Source organism: Patiria miniata, unplaced genomic scaffold (genome assembly GCF_015706575.1).
Source record: "Patiria miniata isolate m_02_andy unplaced genomic scaffold, ASM1570657v1 HiC_scaffold_13, whole genome shotgun sequence".
Lineage (NCBI taxonomy): Eukaryota > Metazoa > Echinodermata > Asteroidea > Valvatida > Asterinidae > Patiria > Patiria miniata.
In genome coordinates, this window is record NW_024037051.1 from 8,792,569 (window position 1) to 8,817,231 (window position 24,663).

General features: G+C 39.4%; 1 protein-coding gene across 1 annotated transcript in view; it reads left to right on the forward strand.

The window, feature by feature from the left end:
- Positions 1–24,663, forward strand: part of LOC119721199 (twitchin-like) — a 50,992-nt gene that overhangs the window by 3,337 nt on the left and 22,992 nt on the right. Inside the window, exons 5-37 of the mRNA XM_038191125.1 lie at positions 173–360; positions 781–895; positions 1,246–1,565; positions 2,435–2,702; positions 3,265–3,567; positions 4,217–4,507; positions 5,000–5,302; positions 5,962–6,264; positions 6,801–7,064; positions 7,684–7,968; positions 8,720–9,022; positions 9,757–10,062; positions 10,537–10,836; positions 11,301–11,412; positions 12,195–12,370; positions 12,896–13,183; positions 13,913–14,051; positions 14,448–14,611; positions 15,160–15,462; positions 16,399–16,683; positions 17,355–17,642; positions 18,121–18,408; positions 18,931–19,087; positions 19,793–19,993; positions 20,362–20,503; positions 20,972–21,171; positions 21,651–21,803; positions 22,074–22,119; positions 22,322–22,408; positions 22,521–22,632; positions 23,189–23,479; positions 23,820–23,883; positions 24,359–24,495. Of these exons, the coding sequence (XP_038047053.1) occupies positions 173–360; positions 781–895; positions 1,246–1,565; positions 2,435–2,702; positions 3,265–3,567; positions 4,217–4,507; positions 5,000–5,302; positions 5,962–6,264; positions 6,801–7,064; positions 7,684–7,968; positions 8,720–9,022; positions 9,757–10,062; positions 10,537–10,836; positions 11,301–11,412; positions 12,195–12,370; positions 12,896–13,183; positions 13,913–14,051; positions 14,448–14,611; positions 15,160–15,462; positions 16,399–16,683; positions 17,355–17,642; positions 18,121–18,408; positions 18,931–19,087; positions 19,793–19,993; positions 20,362–20,503; positions 20,972–21,171; positions 21,651–21,803; positions 22,074–22,119; positions 22,322–22,408; positions 22,521–22,632; positions 23,189–23,479; positions 23,820–23,883; positions 24,359–24,495 (7,182 nt within the window). The remainder of the gene's footprint in view (positions 1–172; positions 361–780; positions 896–1,245; positions 1,566–2,434; positions 2,703–3,264; positions 3,568–4,216; positions 4,508–4,999; positions 5,303–5,961; positions 6,265–6,800; positions 7,065–7,683; positions 7,969–8,719; positions 9,023–9,756; positions 10,063–10,536; positions 10,837–11,300; positions 11,413–12,194; positions 12,371–12,895; positions 13,184–13,912; positions 14,052–14,447; positions 14,612–15,159; positions 15,463–16,398; positions 16,684–17,354; positions 17,643–18,120; positions 18,409–18,930; positions 19,088–19,792; positions 19,994–20,361; positions 20,504–20,971; positions 21,172–21,650; positions 21,804–22,073; positions 22,120–22,321; positions 22,409–22,520; positions 22,633–23,188; positions 23,480–23,819; positions 23,884–24,358; positions 24,496–24,663) is intronic.

Below are 24,663 nucleotides of genomic sequence, written 5' to 3' on the forward strand. Positions count from 1 at the left end.
AAATAATGAAAAAGGGTTTTAGGGAATTAAAAGAAATAATTGAACCAGCTGCATAAGAAAAGTACCGATGGTGTTGTTATATCATCAAAAATAGTTTTGATCATTGCAAGACTTGAATCACTACAGTTTCATTTTGCTTTGTTTTGACGTATTTCTTGTGTTCTTGTCTCAGATGTTCCTGATGCCCCAGATGCTCCAGACGTTTCCAACATCACCGTTGACTCCATGACCCTATCCTGGAGCCCTCCTCTGCATGACGGTGGGGCACCAGTTAGCGGCTATGTAGTCGAGATGAGACAGACTACCAGTCCACGCTGGGTCAAGGCGACACTCACACCGATCCCTGACACTACATTCAAAGTGAGTGAAACAAATTAAATTGAAACTTCCTATAAAAAGATGGTTGTCATAGTGCTGTCTATACTCCGTGGAAATGCAGACATAAACATGAACTTGTGATGTCGCAGCAAGTGCACGTTTAATCTTTATTCATGTTGCATGGACCAGTCACTTCTGTAGTGCATTTTTGAAATTGGTCATTCGAGGCTAAAAGGCACTCTTGATAAACAGCTTCTAAGAAGAATTTTGAGATGGAAAAAGACAAAGGATATCAATTTTTGAAGAACAGAGACAAGTATTTTTGTTTTTGTTTTAAAGAAAAGTGGATTATTTATTAAACGTAGATTGAGCTCAAGGAAAGTAAGCTGTAAAGCTGAACTTTTGTTATAGTTTTACTCTATGTGGATAAACCCAATGAATGACATTCTTTGTATTTGACAGGTTGGTCGATTGCTGAGAGGCAGTGAGTATGAGTTCCGAGTTTCTGCCGTCAACCGAGCAGGAACTGGTAACCCCAGCGAGCCTTCACAGAGTGTCATTGCTGAAAACCCACCAGGTTAGTTCCGTTGGATTTGGATAATAGTCATTCTATAAATTTGGCGTCCACCTTTTTACCAGTCGGTTTGACACAAGTAAGACAGACCATCAAATCAGAAAAACATATAGTTGCGGTAGAGCATCCTCGATAAATCAATGAATTTCAAAGAAAAGGCATTCCATAGAACGAATGAGTGAATAAGGCTTCACTAAAATTAATTTTTGGAATTCCGGTACCAGTTTGATTTTTTTTTATTAGCTTGCCTTTGTGTAAAATGGTATAATATTTTTCTGTAATGGAACATTTTCTGTTGAAGGTTGTAAACTGTTTTTCCATATCACAACTATAATTTTTTTTTTTCAAACCAGTCCCTCCGAAACTGGACCTAGACCTCAAGTACCAACGTGTGATCACAGTCCGGGCCGGTACCTCCTTCCGTATGGAAGTCCCCTATAAGGGCACGCCGGTACCCACCATCAAATGGACACACAACTCCAAACCCATCGACCGTACCATACGGGTCAGCATAGACACCAGTGACTTTGTGACTGTCCTGAACACGAGGAACTCTGAGAGAGGAGATAGTGGTGATTACGTGATCACTGCTACTAATAAATCGGGTGAAGCTTCAGCGACTGTGACAGTCAAGGTGTTTGATAGGCCAGGGCCACCTGAAGGACCTTTGCAGGTGAGTTTTATGGTGGTTACTCAATGTATTCCAGCAGTCTTTGAAGCTTTTATACTAATTAATATTGAGAAGTCATGATGGACATAGTCTCTGCAATGCCTCAATATGCCAATGTGATGAGGTTCTGTATAAAACTGCAATATTGTTATTTTTACAGTATGCAGAGAGTATTGTTGGGAAAGAAATGTTCATACTTTCAATTTTTAAAATCAATCCAACATTAACAAGATACAAATGTTTTATAAATCAGTCATACCTGAATTTCGAACTGTTTAGGTTTCTTTTTCTTTTCCTTTTGATTTCAGTGTATGAAATTTCTGCAAGATATTTCAAAATTTGACAAATTTGCCAATTATCCAAATAAATTGTCAAAAATTACTGGAAATTTTGCAAGTGTATCCATACAAAAAATTGGTTTAATTCCTATGCAATGTCACAAGAATCTGTCTCAATACTTCATTCTTCCACACAGTTATTACGTAACAATTTGATCAATGACTACCAGTTCTATTCATAAGATGGGATTTTTGCGTCGGGGTGATGTGAATCAAATTAGGTTTTTGCCCTTCACTGACGCAGTTATGTATACTCAGTTAATGCGGTACCCGCTGCTATGCACATCAGATTCAAACCAGCCAACCGATCCCATTAGCTCAGTGGTCCAGTGGTAAGACCTCTGCACTAGAAAGCAGGAGGTCGTGGGTTCAAGTCCCACCGAGTGATTTTTTTCCAACTTTCACTCGTGAGGTAATACACTGAGTATACAGTGTTTATATGTCGGTGAAGGGCAAAAACCTAATTTGACTACCAGTTCAAAAACTTTGTCCTGTGGTACCACTCACTTATAAATTCCTTAATCTTTTTTTCAGGTCATTCGTCTTGGCAGCAACGATGTCACTCTCTCATGGAGCCCGCCCTCAGACGACGGTGGCAGCCAGATCATCGGTTACATCTTAGAGAAGCGCGAGGGCAGCATGCGCATGTGGACTAAAGTATCTGCAGCCTTGACGGAATGCATGCACCGTGTCCCTGGACTGACTGAAGGGAGCGAGTATCAGTTCCGAGTCCGAGCCGAGAACAAGTCTGGTGTCAGTGAGCCACTGGAGGGAGAGAAGGTTGTGCCTAAAGGAGATTACGGTAAGTCATTTTTAAAACACAGTTTTAATATTTGCTTTTGAATTATTCTTGTCCAAAAAACACGAAAAGCTGTATGTCCTCTTAGTGATCTCTAAGTGCCATTTCTCAGGATTTTGAAGCATTGCTAGCATCATGGCTTTGGGTTTGATTCGTGGCCAAATGGTGCACATGGATTTTTGGGTTCTGACTAATGTCCTCACAAAGATATTGATAAATTAGGACACTGCCAACATAGGGCTAGATTGCTCAGTTGGTAGAGCTCCGGTATGCCATTCCAGTGGTCTCAGGTTCAAATCCCAATTAGTTTGTGGTATTTCATTAATGTTACTTTCTTGTGGTTCCAAAATGGTACCTCACAATGTACAGACCAAATCTACACCACTGAAAAAAAATTGCATGCATCGTCATTATCATCATCTTTATCATCATTGTCATCCTTATAAAAATTAGGACACAAAGCCACGCTGGCAATGTGACCTTATTTACAAAGGCTCTCCAACCGTGTTTGCTTAGGAAATGTAAAATAGCCTCTACAATATTTCCTTGATCCTAATTATTGCAGAGGTACCAGGCAAGCCGGGACCAGTCAACGTTGCCAGTATCCATGGCGACTCCGTCTCCCTCAACTGGTCGCCCCCATCCAAAGATGGAGGAGCACCAATCAGCGGTTACATCATCGAGAAACGAGACAAGTCTAGCGATACTTGGAGTAGAGTCAACGCGGCACCCGTCACCGACAGCAGTCATAAAGTACCTAGGCTCATCCATGGGACAGAGTACGAGTTCCGTGTTAGTGCGCTGAATAAGGCGGGAGTCGGGGAACCAGCTTTGACTCCGGGACGAGTCTTGGTGGAAAGACCTGCTGGTAAGTCAATTTTAAAACAACATTTTTAAATTAAATAAAAGATACAACGCCAGTTGACAAAGACACCGTGATGGTGTCGCAAGCTCCTGATACGAGTTCTGTAATCAAAGTCTCAAAAAGGTATCTTTTATTTAATTGATATAATAATGGGACAGGAAACAAACTTTCCTGCTCGAACATTTTTAAACAAACTAATGTAGACTGTAATAACTATGGCTCATGTTCACAAAAGTTTAGTATAACTGTAAAAAGAGATATTCCTAATTGTGGAATGGTTATGAAATGGATTTCTGTGGTTGTTAGAAAATGACAAATGTTCAAATTTAAAAATTGTAGAAAAATCGTTTTAAGTCTGTATGTATGCTGTTTTAATTTCAAAATCTTTGATTACTTAAGTTCTTTTGCCAATCGTTAAATAGATCAGTTCTCCTCATTTCCCATATTAACCAGATTTGATTCATAATTCAATCACTGGAATCCATTCTTCCTCTTTCATATGACATAGGTAAACATTATAGCATGTTTTATTTATAAAAAAAAATTACTGTGACAGTTTTGATGTAACCCTCCCCGGGTTGATCAATATTTGTCCTGTTTTGGATTAAAAAACAACAAAAGAGTAAATGAACTTTAATTTTCAACCTATCAGCTGCCCCTAAACTTGAGCTTGGAGCCTTGTACCACGACACCGTCACGGTCCGTGCTGGATCCAACCTCCATTTGGACATGCCCTGCCGAGGCAAACCTACCCCAACGGTCACTTGGACAAAAGATGGCTCAGACCTGGCAATAGATGCTATCAGAATCCGAGCAGCGACTAGCGAGTTTGCTACCAATCTGACTGTTAAGAACACTGGGAAGGATGACGCAGGGACATACGTACTGACAGCGACAAATAAAGCAGGGTCTGACAGTGGTACCATTAAAGTGGTAGTTTTAGGTGAGTTGAAGTTTGTTTTTTATTCGGAAGTTTCCCCTTTATGAGGCAGGAAGCCATTTAAGTTGAAGGAGTACAAAACATGAGTTTCAAAGAAAGACACAAAGACAGTACCCCAAAAGCACATCTGAGCAGTAGAGGTAAATGCTGTACATAACCCAAACTGGAAGCATCCACATTGGACTCAACACAGATCAAGTCCAATGTAGAACCACTTAGTCAGGGTGATCACAACAGATGTTGTAGTTATACATCAGTTACCCAAACTACTAGGTTATCATGTGATCATTGTGCAATGATGTTAGCCTCTCCGTGCAGCTCCTTACTCAAATATTTAAAGTAGCTTAAAGTTTTGCACTGAGTAAACAATGTACATGAAAGTCAAGTCAGTGAAGAGCAACAAGCTAATGTTGAAGTTGATATTTCTTCAGTGCCATATTTCATCAGATATCACACAGTAAAAACTAAGTATCCAAATAATTGTGTTCTCAACAGACAAACCCGGCCCACCAGAGGGTCCTCTGAACACAAGTGACATTACCAAGGATTCTGTCACGCTGTCATGGCAACCACCAACCGACGACGGAGGCAGCCAAGTCACCAATTACATCCTGGAGAAGCGCGAAGCAGAACGTCTGACATGGACGCGCGTGTCTGCGACGGTCAGAGGAACGCGCTACACAGTGACTGGACTGATCGACGGTACGAAGTACATGTTCAGAGTCAGAGCCGAGAACAAGTACGGACAGAGTGAGCCACTGAATAGCACCGATGCTGTGCTGGTCAAGAGTCCATTTGGTAAGCAAATTAATTCAGACATATCTTAATAACCAGTGTGGGCAATTTCAATGCACTGCTAACCTGGATATTTGTTAAGCACAAATAATGTTTACTTAGCACAAATGGGTTGAGTTTTTCTCAGCATATGTACATTTTCTGAGCAACATTGTTTGTTTAACGGCTCCATAAAATTGTTCGATCTAATTCTAAAGAACGGAATTAGAGATTTTTTTTGCTCAACATTTTAAGGAAATGTGTATGCGTCCTACATATCCCTCGGATGTGTTCATGGTGCATATCTCTTTATTTTGTCCAAAAGTCAGCTCGGATATTGAGAACAAGTTGTTGCCAATCGAAACACAGATATGCCCTTTGTAGCAATTTTACTGAAGTTCTTACATTATATCATTTGTCAGTGAAAAAACCAGTTTTGTTTACTGATCTTCAATAGGGATCTTTCTTCTAGAATAGATGCAGTTTGATGTGAACCTTATTTGATGAAAAGTCATGCTATTCTTAAAATAATTAAATCCATGACACTCAGATCAAACAGTAAGATCTATCAATTTGCATGGAGAACTAAATTCGTTTGGTTACGTTGAATGACTGACATTTATCACAGTTACATCCATTGCACTTTAATAATGTTACTTTATCAAAATGCTATCATTTGTCAGATGTCCCTGATGCACCTGGCATCCCAGAGATCTCAGGCGTCACCGACACTACCATGACTGTCTCCTGGAAACCGCCTCGTAGCGACGGAGGCTCCGAGATTACCGGCTACGTCTTAGAGATGAAGGAGACGTCTGGCATCCGCTGGATGCGAGCAACCAGGAAGGTCCTGAAGGAATCCAACTTTACCGTGACCGGTCTGGTCAAGGGGAGGGACTATGAGTTCCAAGTAGCTGCTGAGAATGAGGTGGGAGTGGGACCCATGAGCAGGAACTCAGCGCCAGCCACTGCAAAGACACCTGCTGGTACGTATTATGATCACAGTTTGACAAATTGTTGTTTTAGACCTTTTATAAATGCATATTTACTTTGTAATGTATAATTTGTGTTAGCTTTTTCCCCGCGGGGATAAAATGGTCGATAGAGCAAGTTTGAGAAACCTTTTTAAGTTTCAATTTTAAATTTGACATTAGCACAGAATGACAACGGGTAGAGATGGAGAGCTTATACGGACCAACTTTTGATTTTTACTTCTATAGAACAAAGCCCACTGCTTATGTATTTAAAGGACTTTCTACACAAGGCCCATACACTTTAAAGTTTTTCCCGTCTAAGTCTCGTAACAGTTGCCCTTGTGGCTGGGCAACAACTGTTGACTTTAGCAGGTTTATAATTTTCTCGTACTCTTCAGTTTTTAACCGCACTTAAAGAACAACTGTATCCTACTTTCTAATAGTAATTTTCTCGTATTCTTCTTAAAATCATGAAAAAGAAACATTAATTTGGCATCCGTTTTGTCAAGTATCAAATTTTTTTCTAAATTGGTCTCCTTTCTCAACAGAAACGGCCGAGTTCACTGAACCCCTGACAGACATCTCAGCCAAGGTTGGCAAGACCGTCACCCTAGAGTGCCGCATCTCCAACGCCAAAGCCGAGGTGAAGTGGTTCATGGACGGAGTTCAGATCTTTGCCGTAGACAGACACAGTATCATCAGGGAGGGACAGCGTAGAGCTCTTGCGATCAGAGACGTTGGACCCAGAGATATCGGAAAGTACTCATGTAAATGTGGGGACGCGTGCACAGAGGCTACAGTCAGGGTCAAATGTGAGTGCTGTCAAGGTCAAACATGACTTTCTAAATTTTAAAAATATGTAGCCCATCAAAATGTACCAAGATCTTTCTTACCTAAGATTGTCAGAATTGTAGTCAAGTTCATTGCAAGTCAAATCACAAATCCAGCAGCCGCTTTCACAAAACTTTACGTAATGGCATAACTCATCTTGCTCAACAAATTATGGTGTAACTTGCACAATCATTTAAGGTGCGTAAGTTGTGGCATTGCATCTAAAAATGAACTATCCAGCAAATTGTGATCGTCATGGAGCCTGTCATTGCACAACTTATCAAGGTTGATACAAGACACTCACAGCTGTGTGTTTTGATTTTTACTTGTGACAGAATTTTTAGAATTGCTGTACGATTCCGAAGAATTTTTCATAATGGTGGGTGGAGGTGATTCAATGACTTTTTTGTGACCAAACAAAATCATACACAAACAGCTGTTGAAAATGCTCTTATTATCCTCGTCCAAGATGTTTAGATTATTTAAAACGTTGTGCAGCTATGCCACATTTCATAAAATCGAAAGATTCTCTTAAAGTCTTTAATTTTTTTATCTTTAACATTTTTAACAATGAGATTTGCAACTTTCTTCCATTTCCAGCTGAACCAAAGATCGACCTCTCTGACTACAAAGACGTCATCACCGTCCGTGCTGGTAACATCCTTCGCCTCTATGTGCCTTTCACCGGGTGCCCAACACCGACCGCCGAGTGGTACCGTCACGACCGCCGCATCAGTGAAGACAACCGAACTAAGATTGAGAAACAAGAGAACAGGACTGAGTTGGTCATCAAGAACACCATCAGGTCTGATACTGGGCAGTACTCGCTGACCGTCAGTAATGAGGCTGGCAAACATACGGCTAACATCCATGTCATTGTTGTTGGTAGGTATTTTATTCTCCTCAATAGAATCTTTGTTTTATTGTATCCAGTATGGTCGTCACCAAAGGCAAATCCGAGAGGGGTTGCCAATGGGGAACAGCCTCTCCTTCCCCCCTTCCCCCCAAAAAAAATATGTGAAAACTCTCGGTTTGTTTGTTTTGTCATTTAAATAATTATACCATAAAAGGAGTGCAGATGACTGTTTTAAATCGATGCTACACATCCCCTTCCCCATTTCCTTATAAAATATTGATAAAAATAAGGTGTAACTCCCACCTTGGTTGTCGCAAAATTATTTGAACAAAAGTTTGGTGTTGCAAAGAATTCCCCGAAGATAGTGAGGACATAGTCTAGTATCAGAGTATTAATGGCAGAACCTGAAATTCAAAATGATTAATAGAATACTCTTCAATTGCAATTTTTTTTTTGAAGTTCAGCATGGATTATCATCCTTTAATGGCAAATCTCTGCTAGATACTGTGTAGTACATGAAGTCTGTTGATTATAATGACATATAATAATATGTCTTCATGCATGTAATGTATATAATGATATTACTGGATCACACCAAAACCTCAGTAAAAACACTTAAATCATGCCCCAAAACCTTAGTTCACCCGTCATAATTTAAACACTATTTGTTCTTTTTATTTAAAGTTGTTTATCTAATGACACATTATGCACCATAAACATATTTCATTGTGAAAATCAGAGTTTTACAGGTGTTCGTTATCGTCAACTTATCATTTGCAGATGTTCCTGGTCCACCCACTGGCCCTCTTGAGATCTCCGACATCGGCCGGTTCTCAGTCAGCCTCTCCTGGTCCCCACCACGAGAAGACGGTGGCTCCAAGATTGAGTACTACACTGTGGAGAGACGAGAGAAAGGCCGTAAGATGTGGACAGTGGCTACGACTTACGCAACTACCACGTCTTACACGGTGACGGGACTCAGTGAGAACATGGAGTATGAGTTCCGAGTGAGCGCTGAGAATATCAACGGAGTTGGTAGCCCTCTGGAAGGATCACAGGCTGTGGTCTGCAAGAGCCTCTACTGTAAGTTTTTTTGGTTTTTTACAATTATTTTGGCTAAGAAAGAAATAGACTACTGATGTAATGGAGTTATTAGAGTACGGTACTTAAAATAAGATAAGTTGATATTAGGCTTTGGCAAAGTGAGCCTTTCAATTAATTTGAAGGTTGCGTATCAGCGTTACAATTTATAAACTATTTTAAATTTTAACGTTATTGTATACTCACTGTATACTTGGTGCTGTCCGAGAACTTGCACAATAAAGATGGTCAGAGCATACTGACCGGGACGTCAAGTTTATACCTCTGGTTCTTTTCAGAACCATTCTCTTACTTGAGAAATTATTCGCACATGGTGTTTCCGCAGACCTTTCATTATTTAGTATCTCCACCATGCAAAGCCTCAAATCTTACTTACGATAAAGTTACAAGCTGGCTTTGGTGGACCTCAACCAGTGACCGCTTGTTTACTACTTCTAACCACTCAATCATCAAGTTTGCGCAGCTTGTGTGACATAATTTACATCAATGAAGGGCAAAACGAAATCCACAGTTGACATCTCCACAATTCACAAACTTCCATCCTGCAAGAAACTGTGATCTGTTTGTGTCCATTATGATTCAGTGACGACATTATCTGAACCAGATCAGATATTGCCCTCACTACACCTTGCGTACTATTTTGCGACCAATTTATTAAGAGTTGCTTCCAAGCTTTCAAACAATCGCTGTGATATCTTTCTGTTATTTTTCTTCAGCTGTGCCAAGTGCACCAGGCAAACCAGAAGTCCACAACATCTACCACGACCACATGACACTGACGTGGACCGAGCCGCAACACGACGGCGGCAAACCCATCACAGGCTACGTCCTCGAGGTCCGGGAAAACTTCAGCAGTCACTGGAAGCGCATCAACAGGGAAGCCGTGTTGGACACCACGTACACGGTCAAGGGCTTGGTGGAAGGCCATCATTACGAATTCCGGGTGACGGCTGAGAACTCCGTCGGGCTTGGCAAGCCTAGTCAACCGACGCATCCACCCAGGATTGCCAAAGACCCTGCAAGTAAGTATATCTAAATGTTTCTTTCCGTTTTGTCAAACTTTACTGTGGTGGGATTTGAAGTTGTAACCTCAGATTACTGAAATGTAACCACTTTCAACTGATCTACTTTTTCATGCCAACTTTTAATGAGGTGGAATTCAAACCTGTAAACTCCAGATTACCGTAACAGTGCTCTATCAGCCAATATTAATTGATCTACTTAGCCTGAGGGAAAGAAAAGAAAAACCCAAATTTGGGAAAAAATAAGTTCATTGAAATATATATAATATCTAATAGAAGTAGTCTTCCAATTTGTCAGTGTCCTCTATTTTGAAGAATTCTTTTTTTTACATATTATGATTGTTATGATTTATTATTTACTCAATGTGGTCCAAATTTCGGCAAAATCTTTTAAATTGAAAAAAAAAGTTGTAAACATCATTTTGTAATCTTTGTCATTTTTCTCCGTTATCCTCTTTTCTCAACGTCACTTAGGACGGCCATCCCCACCCGGCTTCCCAGCCATCAAAGACGTCACACCGACCTCGGTCAAGCTCAGCTGGACCGTGCCATTCTCCGACGGGGGTCAGCCCATCACCCACTACACAGTAGAGCGTAGGAGGAAGGGCTCCTATGACTGGACAGACAAGATGACCGCCCCTACTAACTCCTGTCATGTTGAGAACCTGACTCCCAACGTGGAGTATGTCTTCAGGGTTTGTGCTGTGAATGCTGCTCAGATGGAGAGCGATCCTAGCAAAGCATCAGAGGCATTCGTCACAAAAGAATCACTCCGTAAGTAATCAAAAATATTTAGTAATTAGAAAATATAGAGACAAAGCTATGTTATTGTTGTAGGCTTGCCTTTGTGTCATTTTTTATACACTTTTATTAATATTTTAATTTACAGACTTTTTTAGATTGTGATTAATTAAAAGAAAAAAAGGTTAATTGACACATTTTTTTCGTACAAAGTGAATAAGTGTCTGTCTTTTGTTACCCTTTTTAAGTGAGCAAAATTAAGAAGTTAAAGTAAGCATCAGCTTTTATGGTTTTACAAGCCTGTTTTTATTTTTTGCTAACACATTGAACAGAGACCTTGGCATGAATTCCTTTGTTTTTTAAGTCATTGGTATTGCACAAGTAATTTAAAAACTGTATCTTTTACATTATTGTGTCTCTCGTTACAACTGATTAAAGTTGTGGAGTATGTGATCAGCCATTTCATTTGACAATTTGAATCCTTCTTTTTTTCGTAGCTGGAGTACCACCAACATTCACTGAGGAACCACACAATGTGATGGTTGCAGAGAAGAGCAAAGCTGAGTTTACCTGCAGAGTTGCGGGCACACCAACGCCACAAGTGGACTGGTAAGTTTCACATTTTTAAATATCGGCTACTACTAAGAAATTGGTAGTTTGAGGGGTGCCTTTTGGCAAATACAAACATATACCACATACCCTACGTTGTTCTGGGCCATCAGCAGCCCGAAACCCTCTGCCAATTATTTTGTGGATTTTCCCGTTTTCCCCGATCTCACCTCTGAATTTGTCAACAAAAAGTCATTGTAGAACCCTAGCCTGTAGATAGGAGGGTGTGGGTTTGAGTCTCACCCGAGCAATGTAGTAACTTTCTTTCTTTTTTTCAGAAAAATTCCATAGTATTATGCTTACATTAAATTAAGGAAGTACACATTCTCAATTTTGAAAAAAGTAAAAAACACCTGTTTCAGACTGGCATTCTAGAGTCACACAGAACCAAATAATACCGAAGATTTTAATTAGGTACAAAAAAAGTTCAATGTGTGAAGCGGTTAGGTGCAACTACGTCGGAAGATACTACATCCTAAACATAGCTAGAGGGGTGTTTCACAAGACATGAAGTAAAATTGTTGAACGAAATCGTTAGAAATTATTATTTTTGACTTGTTTTGACTTTTTGACCGAAAGGTATTTATGAATAGGAATTTCAGCTTGGGCCTTTATCAGCGTCCAGGTTCCTAGCCGGCTTTAAACGTGCCTGTTTAAAACCAACCAACCACATATTTATTCCCTTATGAAATAGTCAAGCTTATAATGATTTTCAATCTAAATAAGCTTGCTACTTTAAGCTGTTTAGACAAACCGTTACATTTGTATCTTGGTTGTCACAGGATCCGTAAGGGAAGGGAGCTATTCACCGGTCGCAAGTTCAGCATAACAACAGACAAGGATGGTCTACACAGATTGACCATACACGAAGCTAGGGAGATGGATAGTGGAATGTACACGGCAGTGGCACAGAATGAGAACGGGAAGGTCCGAGCATCTGCAGAGCTCCACATCAAATGTAAGTGACAATTGGCATTGTTTGTGTATACATTGTATCAAGCATGTTTATAGATGCACAATATTGCCCCCAGTTTGTAATATGTTAATGAGTAAATAATGACTTGTACTGGCACTTATTCCTGCACATTGGTATTAGGATGTGTCCAGATAGATATTGATTGATTGTCTTATGAGATGTATTTCTTGGGTTATTATGAGAAGAACCTGTTAAGTTTTTTTCAGTAAAATGGAGAATGTCCAGTTTATACTTCAAATTTATGCAAATATGAAGCAAAGTTGATGTCACAAAGTATGTGCAATAAAATCACAGGAATTGAAGTGAGTAGCACACAACTTGCCTTAACATCACAAATTGTGCATTTGCCTCTCCATTTGTGCTATGCAGGCACTGTTGCTCAAAACTATGTGTAACACAAACTTACTATACTTGTACTAATGTCACAACTACAAAACCCTCCATCAATTAACCTGAATGACTTGAAACGTATTTCGCAATATAATCCCAACTTGTGCCTTCATACAGCGCTGCCATCACTCGACCTGGACCGCCGCATGAGAGACTTCAACATCCGTGCCGGCAGCACTCTCCACATCACCATCCCCTTCACCGGCACACCCAAACCCACCCTGAGGTGGAAGAAAGAAGACGGAGAAGTGATGGAGACTAAAGGACGTTACCGCATCGATGCCTCGGGAGGCGAGGCCGACTTGACTATCAGAGAGACAGAGAGAGAGGACAGCGGCATCTACACCCTGGAAGCTGAGAATGAGTTTGGAGTCCAGCAGGTCTCTGCTAAAGTGCATGTCGTTGGTAAGAATATTGGAATTTCTTTTTGTGCATAGATTTCGGGAAAATACCGAAAAGTGAAAGTGTTCTTTTTATTTTTGTGCAATATGCATGAGTACCTTGTGATAGAGCTCATCTTACAAGGGTGAAGACCGGTAAATAGGCCCAAAATTCCCTTCGCATTCCAAATCATGATTTGTGTGCCCTAAATTGTTTTGCTAGTAGAGCTAATTTAAGATCATCTTTGGATGGAATTTTCTCCCAAAAGTCATCTGATTACCACCTGAAAATTGAACAGAAAATGGAAGATGATGAAATGAGCTTTAATTTGATGGTGTCTCAAACACCTTGGAGAGTTACAAGTATTTTGAATAAATTTTGGAAGTGCGAGTATTTATCACTGAGGTCCACTGAAGTCGATTTACTGGCCTAACAACAAGGACTACCTAAAGCCATCCCCTTTATAGCAAGAGTTATACTTATTTAATACGGTATTATATAAATTTACGACTTTTTTTGTGTCAAAAACATGATAAACAACAACTGAACACTTGTATTATTGTAGTACACTTGTGATTCATTAAATATCCTCAACACAGAACAAAATAATTTGAGACATGAGCACTCATGATCATTTTACAAATGTTTCTGAAAGTAGTGCTTTTGGTTTTCATAAATTATCAAACTTTCCTAAAACTACATTTTCTGTGAGAGGTTGCTTACTGTGAATTGCCATAATTATTTCAACTCCAGATAAGCCAGGCCCTCCCACTGGCCCGATCCACACTGTAGAAGTCAGCAAGAAGTCCATCACATTGTCGTGGCAACCACCGCTCGATGACGGAGGAAGTCCCATCCTACGTTACATCATAGAGATGAGAGAAGCAAACAGGTGCAAATGAGATAAAAAATTAACTTCCAAAAGAAAAACTCAAAACAAATTTCATTTTGATTGTTTTCTTTCTGCTCAGTGTTGTATCGCCCTTTCAACTGAGTTCCAACACCTTAAGAAACTTTGAATCGCTTAAGAGCACTTATACCGTTATTAGTTTTCAGAAGATTTTTTGTAAAAGATCCATTGTGATGTTAAGAAGGTTAAATAAAAAAAAGGTTATTATTTCAATGATAATATCTAAGAAGACTCTTTTAAGACTTTGATTGATTGCTATTACAAATAGCTTTCTCAATATTGTTTTCCACAAGACGTACTAGTATAAGCAATTCTATTGGTACCTCTCATAGATAAAAAGACCTTCACCAAGCCAGTTTCATTGGTTTTTTCCCCTAGAACTATTTGGCAGAATGCTGGCTCCGTGTCATCAGCTACTGAGCATACAGTCGGCGGTCTCATGGAGGGCACTGCCTATCTATTCCGTGTCTCCGCTGAGAACCAATATGGCACCAGCGAGCCTCTGATTGGGCGGGAGTCAGTCATGGCAAAGGCTCCTTATGGTCAGTTCCATTGTCCATATTCCTGACAAATTGGTGTTGCTATTGATGTTACATTTAACATTTAACGTTTCTTCATTTTCTATAGGGCCAATTCGATAAAAAAATTCAAAAGTATGAGAAAGATACCAGTATATAAAACTGACCAATTTAAACAAGATAAGCGTCAGCTTTGCAAGAATACATCCAATACCACAATATTAAAAAAATAGGAGTGAGCTTTCCCATGTAAATTGTTCTTGAAAAGGCTTTCATATATACTGTATTCCCAAAGCGACGCTATTACAGTGTCTCCAAGTTTGTGAAAATGTTAAGTTTGTGGAAAAATCACAACAGTGGGTATATTCGCTAGAAAGTTCAAATGTGCAACTTTATTTGAAGTTGTCACGAGGCCAACCACAACAAAATTAAAATCGTTGGGTGCATTCCTTATAAAGTTGGATTAATCCCTATTTCATGTTAGACAGTGCAATTACTTGCTTTACCAACCATTTATTGTTACAAATGTTAACACTTTTTGGTATTGTTTGTTTTGTGTTTGTCTCCTAAAGATGTTCCTAGTGCTCCAGGTAAGCCCACAGTGTCCGACATCCAACGTCACTCTGTCCATCTCCTATGGGTGCCACCAGACTCAGACGGAGGCAGCCCAATCACCAACTACATCATCGAGAAGAGAGAGACAACGAGTACACGATGGTTCCGTGCAAACAGAGAAGAAGTGACAGGAAACAGTCACACGATCATCAATCTCATCGAGGACTCTGAGTATGAGTTCCGTGTGATCGCAGAGAACAAAGCTGGCTTCGGTCCGCCGAGTGCTTCCTCACAGAGAGTGGTGGTCAAGGATCCAAGAGGTTTGTTAGCACCTACGATGTGGTTATCTTCGAAAACTTGTGCATCTCTCTCAGTCTCTGTGTTGCGTATATGTACACTGGTCAGAATCTTTTAAGGTTTTGAATTGAGCAATAGCAATTCTAAAAGTACGAACAACTTGCAAAAAAATGAAAAACAGGCACAATTCTTTTTTTGGATAGAGGAAAATGTTTTAGTCCTGATTACATTTTTTTTACAATCTTTCTTGTCCCTGAGATTTGCATACTACATTTTTATAGAAGCCTTTTATAGCTACTTTCCATTAACTTTCTCAAGTACAAGTCAAACCCAAAGACTTCCAGCTTTATGAAACACAAAAGAGAAAATTAATCAGTTGCTCTGGATCCAAATCTTGTCATTTATTGCAGTACAGTCCAGCTGCAGACCTCTGCAGTTACGATGGACGTACCATTGTTACTGGCACAAAAGTCATCTGCCATTGGTGTTTAATCATCAAAGATATCTTTTTGAGTCGAAAATAAGATAATTATAATTTTCTGTCCCTAACCAACAAAATAGGCCATTCCATTGGGCGTGGGAAACAACAGGTGCGGGTCACCAATGCCACACTAAGTGTTCCAGACACATGTGTCATATTCAAGTACATGCATGACCGACATTCTACATGCACCGATCTTTGTACACCGGCAATCGTGAACCCCCTATTGTCCCTAATCCTCATTCCTTTGTTTGTACTGTAACTTTTTAGCAACAGTTCTCTTTGGTTTTCAATCGTAGATTATCGGTCAATCGTGGACCCTTTGTTTGTGCCCATCCCTTTTGTCCCTAGTCCACGATTGCCGGTGTTTACATACTTATGTCAGATGTTAATCATTGCGGCGCTCATTGGATTGGTCTATTTCCCTTATCAATATGAATGATGTTTTCACTCATTGTCTTATTTATCTCACCCGCAGGATCCATCCCAGCCGCCTTCGTCCGTACTCCACACTCCATCGCCGTCACCCAAGGCAGAGCAGGCACCTTGGAGTGCGAGGTAGCTGGCTACCCCTCTCCTCAAGTCTCCTGGTACCGTCTGGGCCGTGAGATCCGTGACGGCAGGAAGTATAAGATCCGAGCCTGCGGTAACATCCATACGCTACAGATCAGTGACGTCTATGATGAGGATACTGGGGAGATTACGGTTAAGGTCACGAACAAAGCTGGGTCGCAGACGGAGAAGGCTGATGTCCAGATACAAGGTATGGCTTTCACGATTCCACCTTTTCCTATAACTTACATGGGTAGTTCGATAAATTTGGGATCCACTCTTTTTCCTGGCCCTGTTACATATCTGACATTTATGTTTCTATAATTCTGATGCAGCCCTCAAGGCAGTCGTCTTCCAAGAGTAGTTATGAATAGCTAACTACTTACGCAATAAATTAAGAATCATCTGAAGTCATTCTTTTATACTTGAATGGCAAACTACAAAGTACCAAGGTAACAGGGACAGGAAAAATGTTACACTTTGTTACTTTTCTTGAAGGAACAAGTAAACGATTGCAATGAGACCTGTATACATTAACATTTCTGCTTTTGGACCAAATCAACAAATGTTGAATACTGTGAGGTTGAAATTAAGATATTCAAAAAATTACGTATTCACTTATAATTTGATTTTGCATATAGGAATGAACTCTTTTTGTTACAAATTCCTTTACATTTGATTTGCTGTGTTAGTATCCTTGGGATACAAAATATGTTGTCGTATAGAGAGACTAACAAACTTAGAATGGATAGCACAGTCTGCAGCCTAATATGGTGTTTTAGATCTTGCAGGGTCAAAATCCTACTCCAGTCAGTTTCTTAGTTTATTCTTCTATTTACAACTTTTCTAAACCTTGCATCGTCTTTTTCTCTCAACCCACAGTTGCTCCTAAAGTCAACGTACCGCCTCGCCTCCGCGTCCCACTTGACTGTCTTCAAGGTGAGATCTTGAAGCTTCGCATACCCTACTCTGGCATCCCTCTACCCACCATCGCTTGGGACCGTGACGGAGTGGACATCAAACCCGCCGGTAACCTGGAGATCAAGACTAGCGACAAGGAGACCACGCTGTCCATCAATAAGGTCACCAAGGAGGATGCTGGGAAGTATACCGTGGTGGCTACTAACGAGTTGGGATACGAGTCAGCCAGCATCATCATCAACATCCTGAGTAAGATCATTATGATTTTGAAGTCTGTAATTAGATATTTAAGATTGAGTGTTTTAGCACTCAATCTTAAATATCTAAAATATCTGTCATTAGATATTTAAGATTGAGTGTTTTAGCACTCAATCTTAAATATCTAATTACAGACTTTACAATCAAAATTTGGTCAAAATAAACAAAAAATTATTTCGACCAAATTTTCTTTGGTGTCAGTTTTCTGGAGCTACTAAGAAGAATGTTTTGCTGAGGAAATTTGTGCTTTGTGCCTCCATTGCATTGCCTCTCCAAGAAGTTTTTTCATAACAAAACTTTGAACATCGATTGTGAAGATTTTAGTAACAAAACCCTAGTTCAAGCGATCTGGACTCAACTTATGGAGCTGCTTTGTCAGGTCTATTTCTTAGAAAGCTTGAACTGGATAATCGTTTTACTCTTGATTTACTTTCATCTCATTTGAGTTTTCCTCACTTTGATTTCCTAGGGCATCCCGATCCACCTCGTAACCTGGAAGTCCTCGACGTTACCTCGGACACCGTCCGTCTCTCATGGCAACCACCTCTCCATGATGGAGGTAGCACCATCATCAGCTACGTGGTCGAGAAGCGCGACGCTGGATCCAACACCTGGGCTCGCTGCATCACTAGCAGAAACTGCTTCCACACCATCGTCGGGTTGAAGTCTGAGTCTGAGTATCAGTTTAGAGTCTCAGCAATGAATTCCTATGGTGCTAGTGAGCCTTGTGAGGCATCCTCTGTCATTGCAACTAAACGTAAGTTGGTAATTTTTTATCTTTATGGAATTTGTTTGTTGCAAGGCTAGAACGCCACTTGATGTAAGAGCTATTAAAGAAAAAGTGGAATAAAGAATAAAGAATTAATTTCTGAAGAAGTACGTTTAGGTTTTTGGCAAAATTTACTGATTTTATGTAAGCCCTCTATTTTTTCTCTGTAGTACTTTATAACAAAACAATACAAAAATGTAACATTTTTTTAAAATTTTTATTTTAAAGTTGAGCAAAGACTGGGGTAGGGTTTGAACCTGCAACCCCTGGATTACCGATTAGCGGGGTTTGGACCTGTGACCTACGGATTACCGGAACGTTAATCTGGAGCATAGGGTTTCAAACCCCACTCCAGGCTATTTCTTTGTTCAACTTTCAAATTATTCTAATGCACCTCTCAATGCAGTCTCTCATTGTAGTTTGTTGTAAAAACGATTCTTGTGTTTTCCACCCTTAGAGTTGTTTTAGCTGTTAACGCTAAATAAGTTGTTATATTTTGTACTGCAACAGCATCAGCCTTGACTCGTCCAGAGCTAGAGGACTACGAAGCCAAACGTCGCTACTACGACTCCCTGGTTGATCTGAGCTGGGTCCCATCACGGTTTGACTACATCAAGCGATTCGGCTCTGTCTATGATTACTATAACATCTTTGAAGAACTCGGAAGGTAAGTACCTCTTGCTGCCCTAGCCCAAAATGGAGTTCATCTCTTTGCCTCCAAGTACATGCTGCTTCCAAATCTGTGGTCTAGAGCTGTTGTCTTGGCCTTTGCCTATTACAACTACTTAGGAGCAAGCTGGAAGCCTGTTTCAGACACGGCATAAGTTAGAAGTTCAGCATTAAGTTAGGCAAGATTTTATTCTCAAATCTTATATCTTATATGCTGTTGAAGATAGCAAAACCTTTATCCAGGGTCAAATGTAGTTCCTTATTCTCAATCTTTTTTTTCAAGACATTCAGCCATGGCAAGCATCCGTGGGTATTGATTTCTACACCTGTTGCAGACTGACATTTTACAGTCTTGTCCTCCAACTTATAGTATGAGCGACGCAAAGTGACTCAAACAGAATTTGATTGCAGATAGTTGAACTTGATGTATTAATTTCCCATTGACTAGACTCTGGAGTCATTCCTAATAAATGTAACAGTTGATCTTCTGCCGAAGTTGCTCCTAACTGTTTCAAATGTCAAATATTTCATTTAGTTCATTGGAATCTTCAGAATAATGTTCTTCTGGAACGGTCTAAACAAATATGACATATCTTGATACAAAATAAGCAAATCAAATTTATCTTTTAGTGTTGTAGATTTTTAATGAAATTCTTGCATTTCATATTTGACTTTCCTGAAACTCATGTTTTTCCCTTCACAGAGGGTCATATGGTGTGGTCTACAGAGCCGTCGAGAAGGCGACAGGCAAAACGTTCGCCGCCAAGTTCCTGCGCTGCCAGGGTCACGAGAGAGACGTCGTCAAACGAGAAATCGATATCATGAAACGACTCCATCACCCGGCATTGCTGTCTCTTCATGAGGTGTTTGAGAACGATGAAGAGATGATTATGATCATTGAATTGTAAGTCAAATCCCACTCACACAGTGTGACGAACAGTTTAAAAGCAAAGATTCTTACTATTTGAAAGTAGATCTTAGTTGAAATTCAACCATCTTATTCTTTTGATTTGGTTGTTGTTTTCACTGTTTGACTAAGTGGAGTTTCCTCAAAATTAACTCTGAGAGCATACTGTTCTTAATATTCAGTTAACGGGTTCTATTTCACACATGAAGGATTCACACAATTTACATTTTTTTTTTAGTTCAGTGGAATTGTTTAAAAGTTCAAGAGTCTAATTTCTAAGAAACCGTTTAGAATAATTTTCACAGACTATAACCAGTGAAGCTAATCTTTCCTGCTTGTTTACCACCATCGTTTGTGCTCCACAGCTTGTCTGGGGGTGAGTTGTTTGATCGTCTGGTCGATGAGAGCCACATCTTGACTGAGCCTGAAGTGGTTGACTACATGAAGCAGATCTGTGAAGGAATCAGACACATGCATGAGAAACACGTCCTGCATCTAGATCTCAAGGTAAGATACAGCCAAAATGTCTTCAGAGAATTTATCATTGGGCAAGTATTGATGAGGTAAAATAATGTACCTAGATATAACATGACCGCTCATTGTTTTGAAAAGAACTTAATAATCTGGAGAATCAGCGTGAAGGAGTTTTGCCATAGTATAATGTACCTCCTTTTTGATTTGTGCATGGTTTTAAGGAGGACCAGTAAAGTTGATATTTTGGTCAGCGTACTAGCTCTGTCTGTCTTGGAGAAAAGGAAACTCATAAATTTCAGAACTGATTGTTGCTTTTGGATTATGGTATGAAATATAAACAACTTGTCAAACGACCATTCCTTGATTTGGATTTTTGATTTTTGATTTTGGTTTTTTGATTTTGGATTTGAGTTATTGCAAGTTTCAAGTAGAAGAAAATTATTTCACATGAGACTTTCCAAAGACTTCACTTTTTTTAAAGCAAGTACTATTTTTTTTCAGCCGGAGAACATCATGCTCCGTACGCGTACCGGCAATGACGTGAAACTGATTGACTTTGGTCTAGCCAGAGAACTTGATCCTCATGAGCAAGTGCGTGTCATGTTCGGCACGCCAGAGTTCGTTGCCCCAGAGGTCGTGAACTTTGAACCCATTGGTCTACCCTCAGACATGTGGTCACTTGGAGTGCTGTCTTATGTCATGTAAGTTTAAAGATGAACTCCTTGTGTGTGGTTTCCCAATATATATATTAACTTAAAATGATGCCTTGTTGCGATGAGAAATGGATATATTGGCCTGTTGTAATAGAGCATTATTAAAGTTCCAATTTTTAACCCTAAAAAGGCTAGCACGTAATTTTGTTTTTTAGACGAACTTTTATGGGTTTGTAAACTGATGTCTTGTGAATGTTTTGACACCACAAAATGTCAAATTGTCAACGTGGGATACAGAAAAATCTTTTGTTTTCCGTTGACTGTGTATAGAACAATGCACTTATTGGTGAATGAAAGCTTGCAATATTAACGATCATAATTTTAAAAAAAACGCTTTGTCAGATTGAGCTAAATCTGTAAATATGAATTAAGCTGAAATGTTTCTACTTGCATACCAAAGTTCATAACTAGTGATTACTGCATTTCTGAGATCGGAAATATTACAATTGTCTGATCATTTATTTTAGGCTGAGTGGCATTTCACCATTCATGGAAGAGTCCGACATTGACATCCTCAAGAGCGTATCCAAAGGAGAATGGGACTTTGACGAGGAAGCATTCGCTGATGTTTCTGATGAAGGATTGGATTGGATTGAGAAGATTCTCATCAAAGACAAGAAGTAAGTTTGTGTATCATTAATTTCGTTAAGTTTCTGATTATTTATCTGTGATTTATCTTTTGTTAATCATTGTTACTATTTTTGTGAAAATTTACAATTTGAAGGAAATTTATTTAATTAATAAATTTATTTAACAAATCCCTTTTCAGATTTATTCCAGGAATAAAAATGCCTGTGATTTGGCATATTAATTCTAAAACGTGACAAGTAAGCATTTTTCTTGTCTTTTGCCTTTTTCTCTGTAAACTTTTACTGTTATTTCTCCTTTAGCAAACGGATGACAATCCAAGAAGCCCTGGCCCATCCATGGCTCAATGTAAGTGATTCAGTACCTTTTTTTGAAATTGTAAAGTTTAAGTTGTGTGTTCCTCGGCCTTTCAGATTTAGAACAATCATCACGAAAACGAAGCAGGTTTTACATTCCAGAAGACCCTCAATAATCTAAGTGATTATAAGTGTTTGACGTAAGAGTTTACAAGATTGTTTGATTCTTAACCTAACTGTTTTTTCAATTACAGATGGACACAGATACCCTCGCAAGAAGACGTGCCCGACGACTCAACTCCAGGCGTCTCAGAAAACTGCACGAGAAACGCAAGCCAGAGGTAAAACTTCTACCTTCTCAAATCGTTTACTCTAACTGAGAGGAATCTAGTTGCATACTTTTCCTTAAAGAGTTACTTCATCTTATTAATTCAAATGTTCATTTTGTTTTAGGGAGCTGGACAGACCATCAATGCACTTGGCCGCCTGGCTCATGGGGGCGCTCTTCGTGAGATTCACAAGGTCTACCGTGGCCAACCCCTACACGAGAGGGTAGTCTACATGGGTAAGTTGCATCTTTCAGGAGGAGCTTAAGAGATCTTTTTGGTGCATCAGCAGCATTTAAAGGCATGCATTTAGGATCATTTACCATTTATGCATTTTGTTCGTTTCCAATAATAACACCGCTGAAAAATGAAGAATATTCAAAACCTAACCATTGAAGTTTAAGGTCAGTGGATACTTTTTTGAGAAAAGAATATCCAGGACATAGATTTTGAGAAAACAGCAAAAAAGAAATACCCAACATTTTGACACTAACATGATTTTGTCCATAGCACTCTGTATTTCCGAAAATCAGTCAGTTGACTAAAATATGAAGAAAATCACCTGCACTTCTTGAATTCTTCAAATGTCAGCAAGCCAGACAGAATAATTACACAGGATATTTAGTACTAGTACGATCTTTAATCCAAGTAAGCATTTTGATAATAATTTGGTAGGTTACTTTTTGGGATAAATGCAAATGATCCTATATGCCTGTAAGGACCTTTTTATTTGGAACGCTATTTATTTTATTTGAGTCAGAAGATGACAAAATAAATTGATTTCTTTATTTCCAGATGTGCGTGATGCTGCCCCTAAGTTTGTAGTCCCTGTTGAGACAACCACAGCCATCGAGGGCAATGCAGCTCGCTTCGAGTGTGAAGTCTCAGCCCTGACCGAGCCCCTCATTACCTGGTTCAAGGGTAAAACACCCCTCCAGATTGGAATCAAGTACAAGATGCTGTATGATGATCGCAAGTACACACTGGTCATTCAGGACACCAACGTTGATGATGTAGGGGAGTACACCTGCAAAGCGGTGAACTCGTACGGATCGGCAACGTCAGTGGCTTCACTGGACATTGAACGTAAGTCAGAGTTTCTGAATATCCTGAATTCTTTACTTCTTCTAAAATGACGTATTTTAGTGAAATCTTGATAAGTCAAACCTCAAGGGAACAGGTTCAAAATTTGACTTAAGCAAAGTTTTGAGTTAAGCAGGGTTGTATATCATTGTTATACTACTGAAGGCAATGGATTCTTTGTTTTGACTTGACAGTTTTTTGAGTTATCAGGGTTTGACTTATGGAGATTTCACCGTAATGTGTTTCCTTCTTTTTTGGGGAGAAATTGTAGGATGCATTTATGAATCCCTTGTCAGTCCTCCTGTGAAAGTTAAGAGAAGTGTATACTATCTTATTTTTGTAGTACTTGATGAAGAGGAGTTGGAGCGACGTGGAGAAAGACGAACCCTTGAAATGAAGAGACAGAAGTAAGTTTTGTGCGATGATTTGTTTGTATTTTGAACAATTAAACAGTTTCCTTTTTTTTTATTATTCAAATCGTGTTTGTTAGACAACAGCTTTTCAAATATATGTTACTGAATTTTTTTTTCACTTTCAAATCCAGTACACTGGCATTTATGCAATCATTCAAAAATATAAATTCAATACAAATAGAATACAAATACTTTGGAGGAGCTCTGACCCACTTCAAATTTTGAGGGCTAAGCATTTATTTAAATCACTTTACTTCAAATGTACAGTTGTGAAGGGAGTCGTTTTAAACAAGTACAAAATCTTAACGCATAAAAAACTGGCTAATATAAATAACTTCCAAACTTTAGAATATATATTACAACAAACATTAACAAGAAAAGCAGGCATGCCATTGTTAGTCATGAACAGTTTTCTTTTATGATATTTTCTAGCAAAGATTTCCTGTTTGTTGTAATCATTGTTTGCTAGGATCCCTCTTGGTGAGCGTGCTCGTCGTCTACGCGCCATGCAAGCTGAGATGGGAGCTGACCAACCCCCACAGTTTGTCAAGACACTACAAGACAAGGAATGTGGTCTAGGATTCATTCTACCACTCTCATTTGAAGGTAAGAATATAACATCCATTGCATACTGGCATTACAGACTTACGCTGAGCCAAATTATTTGATAGATAAAAATTAAGTTCCACGTTTGAAACAGGAGTGAATACATACACAGGTCATTGAAAATTGTCCGTTGTAGTCACTTAGAATGACTCCAGAGTCTTGTCAATG